The sequence below is a fragment of the Orycteropus afer genome, unplaced genomic scaffold (genome assembly GCF_000298275.1).
Source record: "Orycteropus afer afer isolate SDZICR_OR568_19922 unplaced genomic scaffold, OryAfe1.0 scaffold00219, whole genome shotgun sequence".
In the NCBI taxonomy this organism is placed as follows: domain Eukaryota; kingdom Metazoa; phylum Chordata; class Mammalia; order Tubulidentata; family Orycteropodidae; genus Orycteropus; species Orycteropus afer.
Window position 1 is genome coordinate 5,710,178 of NW_006921806.1, and position 5,184 is coordinate 5,715,361.

Consider the following 5,184-nt stretch of genomic DNA (forward strand, 5'->3'; position numbering starts at 1 on the left):
AGAAGAGTTTGGAGGGATGGACACTGGGAAGAGGTAACTATGGGGAGGAAGTGGGAGGGGAGCTGTTGCATTGTAAATTTTGGTCAATGGCATGAGACAAAGTATATGTGAACTGCTGTATGAAAAGTGAATTTACTCTGTAAATCTTCACCCAAATCAAAATAAAATTAAAAAATAATAAAAAACAAAAACAAAAACAAAACAAAAACCCTAGCCTGTAAGGCTCGGGGAGACACACATCGTGTTGCCTCTGGCCCCATGGCCTCACCTTGTAAGGTTACTATTCTCTTATTAAATTTCTCTCTGAATTATAGTTGGCTTTCTAGTTATTATTTCAGAACTCAGCCTGCAACAATTTTTACCCTTCCTCTCTTATCTGGTCTATCACAGCTCTGATCTTTGGAGTTAGTGGTGAAATGGGGCAAAGAGAAGAAGAGAGGAAAGTTTCTTCTTGACTGGTGCTGTTGGGGGCTGGCTTCCTTTTTCTCTCTGTCTGGGTGGTCTTTGAAGCCTATTCTTTCTCTTGTGGAATTCTCTCCATGGATGCCTCTGCCCTATAGCTCCTCAACAAGGGTAAAAGAATCTCTACTTCAGCTGGTGGTTTTGTTCTTTCTGTGGGAAGTCTGTCTTCCCTCTGGGTAAGGTCTCTCCCAAGTCTTTTAGGTCTCTCCCAGAACCTGAATCAACCCTGGTCCCCTTTCCTGGGGAATCCACACTGGTCTCTAGGACTGTAGGCAGCACACCCCCTATTCTCTTCCAGTATCCAATTCTGACCCAGCCCTTTACTTTCTCAGGCAAGTTGGACCCTGAGCCTGGATATCCTCATGAGGAGTGGGACACATGCTTGGTGATCTCTGGAAGCCCCTCTACCTATGTCTGGTATGAGGAACTGACATGGCCCAACCCCTCTATTGCCAGAGGGGGATGAGACACAGTTCAACTCTCTCCAAAAAATTACTTTCCAACCTCCAGCCTTCCTTTGCTTGGTCTTTCCAACTCCTTTAAAGACTGGAGTTGGGGATCAGCTTCAAGCTACAGGACTAGTTTGTCACATCCTCTTTGTGCATTTTGCATGGCAAAGATATCTGTTATTTAAGTTCTTGGGAAGTGTCAAATCACTGGTAACCTGCTGACATACCAAATTTTGTCATGTTGATGGAGGCGTGTTAGATTCATTTGTTTGGGCATTTCCTGTGCACAAACACTCTGAGTGGTCATCAACATGGTCCAGGTGCTCTGACCTGGTTTCAGCTTGATATTGTGTCATGCCTATGTGCCCATGTTTACCTGCCTAAGCCAGGTTCATGTGTTCTGATATTCTGACTGATGTTCCATTTGAAAATTATCAGAAGATCCCAGATACTTTCTTATTGTGGACTCCTGGCAGTGAGCATGTTGTGGTGATGACCACATCCCTCAGCTTTGCCACAGCCATCTACACCAGTGTCCATGGAGTTTTAAATTGCTCATTCCTATATTGTGTCAAAGAGCCGGGGTGGCACAAGTGGTTTGTGACTGGCTGCTAACTTAAAGATTGATGGTCCAATCCCAGCTAGCATCTCCATGGAAGAAATATCTGGTGATCTGCTTCTGTAAAGATTACAACCACGAGCAGTTCTATTCTGTAACACATGGGATCTCCATGAGTTGGAATTGGCCCAATGACAATAAGTTTATATTTTGTCAACATCCCAGTCCCTTATAAAATCTTTCATTGGGGTTGAGGTTGAACCTTCTCATGTGTCATTTTAACTATGATACTATGAAGAGTCCATCAAGAACTTTGCCTGTTTCTCTATAGAGATGGTCATGTTGTTGTTGTTGTTAGGTGCCGTTGAGTTGTTTCTGACTCATAGCGACCCCATGCACAGCAGAATGAAACACTGCCTGATCCCGCGCCAGCTCCACGATCCCTGCTATACTTGAGCCCATCATCGTAGCCACTGTATCAATCCATCTTGTTGAAGGCCTCCCCCTCTTTCGTCTACCCTCCACCCTACCAAGCATGACATCCTTCTCCATGGAATGGTCTCTTCTGACAACATGACCAAAATAGGTGAGACGAAGTCTGGCCATTCTCACTTCCAAGGAGCATTTCGGGTGCACTTTCTCCAGGACAGATCTGTTAGTTCTTTTAGCAGTCCATGGTATGTTCAGCATTCTTCGCCAGCACCACAACTCAAAAGTATCAACTCTTCTTCGGTCTTCCTTATTCATTGTCCAGCTCTCACATGCATACGAGGCAATTGGAAATATCATGGCTTGTGTCAGGCACACCTTAGTCCTCAAGGAGACATCTTTGCTCCTCAGCACTTGAAACAGTTCCTTCGCAGTTGACTTTTCCAATGCTACACGTCGTCTAATGTCTTGACTGCTGCTTCCGTTGGCATCAATTGTAGAACCAAGCAACGTGAATTCTTTGACAACCTCAATCTTCTCTCCATTTATTGTGATGCTGCTCATTGGTCCAGTTGTGAGGAGTTTCGTTTTCTTTATATTGAGACGTAATCCATACTGCAAACTGTGTTCTTCAACCTTCATCAGTAAGTGCCTCAAGTCATCCTCACTTTCAGCAAGCAAAGTTGTATCATCTGCGTATCTCAGGTTGTTAATCCTGATGCCATGTTTTTCTTCATATAGTCCAGCTTCTCGGATTATTTGCTCAGCATATAGAAGATGGTCATAGCTTTCTTAAAACTTGAATAAACAACAATGGCTACAAATTTTGAATAAACTCAGGCAAACAGAGGGCTTTATCAGTCAGTGCAGGCTCATGATTCAGCCATTTCCTGTTTGAAGTACTTCTTTGGGCTTTTACATTGTTCCCTCTTCCCTGGGACAGTGCTAAGCTGAGCTGGGGAAGGGGCTTATGGACATACCCCTTCCCTCCCTGGGGATGTGCCTTATGTTCTTACTCTTGACTACCTGGCCTCTGATGTGCTTTTGCTTCAACAGGCCTCATCTACTCTGTCCTTGGGGTGTCCAGATGGCAATCTGGCCAGTAGGACTTGGTGCCCACTTGAATGTCTAGGGCTAGACTGCAGCCTCATCTTCCTCCACTGTTACATGTCATCTTTGCTCTGGGCCTCCACACCCTGAGTAGGACAATTGATGTCTGAGCTGACCCTAACCTCTAAGCCCCTCTTGAGGCCCACAGAAACTAGCTGATGCTTCTGAGCATGTCGGGGTAGTCCTAAAGCTCTGTGCCTGGACACAGCATGCTGGTCTCCCTACTCTGCATGGGCCCCTCTGTCCAAGACCTGCTGTTCCAGGTTACCTGCCAGGAGGTCACCATAGTCCTTGCTCCTCTCAGATCACCAATCAAACATCTTCCACCTGGATGGGAGATGGACAGGAGGGCACATGAGCTCAGCAAAAACTTTCTCCATTCCTACCACCCCTCCTTGTGGGGGGTATAGAAAGAAACAGGGGTTACCTGGATGACATCTCCTAGCATAACTCCTTGTTCCTTAAGTGCTTTGAACTCAGGATTTTAACTATGACTTTTTAGCCTGGCCTCCTCTAGACAGTGGACCATGGCCCAAATTTAGAGTAGTTAGGGGAGACAGGGGAGGGGGAAAAACATGAATGTGTCTATATTTTCAGCCACAAACATTTTATTTGTTATAACAGTTGACCTTTTGCCACATCATATGAGAACAATCAACCCTTCAGAATGGGTTTCTGGGGTCTCATAGTCACCCCTAGAGAGAGTTACTGATGGAGAGGAGGGTTAGCATTTGACAGGCAGGAGACTCTGATAGAGGTGTGGGCTCCAAGCTGCCTGGCAGCAGAGGAGGATCCAGGGCTCCTGAGATTGGAAGATCATGCTCAGAGTAAAGACAGGAACTCGCATGTGACAGATAATCGAGCCAGTCAGCAGCAGAACTTCTGGCCAGATGAGGGGCATGCAGGAGGAAGGTCTGCAATAGAAAGGGGCACAGGCAGGGACACAGGAAGGTGCATCAACTCAGCAACAGGACTTCTGGCTGGATGAGGGGCCACAGCAGGCCAAACGGGGGCACACAGGACGGCAGAGCAGGGACACACAGGAGGAGGCAGGGGCACCACAGGAGGAGGTGGGCACACAGCAGGTGGGCTTACACACAGGGCGACAGATGAGAGACACACAAGAGGATGGTCTGCAGCAGGAGGGGCTGCAGTCAGGGGGCTGGCAGCATGATGAGGATGGGCAGGAGGTAGCCCCACAGCAGACAGGCTCACAGCAGACAGGCTCGCAGCAGACAGGCTTGCAGCACACAGGCTTACAGCAGACAGGCTTACAGCAGACAGGCTTACAGCAGACAGGCATACAGCAGGCCTGCTGACAGGGTGTGCAGCATGCAGGCTGGCAGCTAGACTGCTGGCAGCAGGAGGGCTCACAGGAGCTGGTGCAGATCAGTTCACAAGGGCTGGACTCACAGACTGCCTGGCAGCAGGGGTTGGACACACAATTCACGGGGGTGCAGAGAAGGGTTAGGCAGGGAGCTGGAGCACAGCAGGTGGGAGCACAGCAGGAGGACTGGCAGGAGGTGGGGGCACAGCAGGAGGGCTCACAGTAGCTCTCAGGGCAGTCATCCACCTGCCAGGAAGAGTCAGTGCGAGCACTGGGCAGGCAGATGCGGCTGCCATAACTCCTTTCGCTAGAGCAGACGGACATGGTGGATGGAGCTGGAACACAGGTCCTGGAGTAGCAGGTGTCAGCCATGGTGGGGGTGGGAGGAGGTGGGATGGGTTAAAGTTGTGGATGAGTGAGTTAGTGAGTGAGTATGTGAGTGACTCTGGGCTGCTGGGGCTTTTATATCCATGTTGTATGTTGTCCCAGCAGGAGGCTCAACAAATTTCCTTTCCTTGTTGTTGTTTGGAGTCTAGAGAACTCCTATTAATGCCAGTGTAGTGTTTTGTTTCCATGACATGTTGTTCACCTTGTAAAACTGAATGTATTTAGGGGTTTTGTTGACCCACCCTAACCTATATTTGTGGAAGAAAGGCTATATGTCTGAATACAGGGTCTCCCATATAGGGTGTCTGGGTGGGTGCTGTGGTGGTTGCACAGAAATCCATCCAACCTCATCTTAACTGTCCTTGGGTGGGACACCTGGGATACCCCCTGTGTACACAGTTGTTGGGGGCTCTGGGCTTGTGTGGGTTACGAGGCAAAGAGTGTGTGAGGGCTGGTATACT

At 48.2% G+C, this 5,184-nt stretch overlaps 1 protein-coding gene across 1 annotated transcript; it reads right to left on the reverse strand.

The window, feature by feature from the left end:
* Window positions 1-3,970: 3,970 nt before the first annotated feature.
* LOC103203616 (keratin-associated protein 10-3-like) lies at window positions 3,971-4,708 on the reverse strand. Its single transcript, XM_007948694.1, has one exon. The coding sequence runs from the start codon at window positions 4,706-4,708 to the stop codon at window positions 3,971-3,973; it is 738 nt and encodes a 245-aa protein (XP_007946885.1).
* Window positions 4,709-5,184: the final 476 nt, after the last annotated feature.

Bases quoted from the DNA above. Each gene is read 5' to 3' on its own strand.
- LOC103203616 (XM_007948694.1), bottom strand. From the start codon at position 4,708: ATGGCTGACACCTGCTACTCCAGGACCTGTGTTCCAGCTCCATCCACC.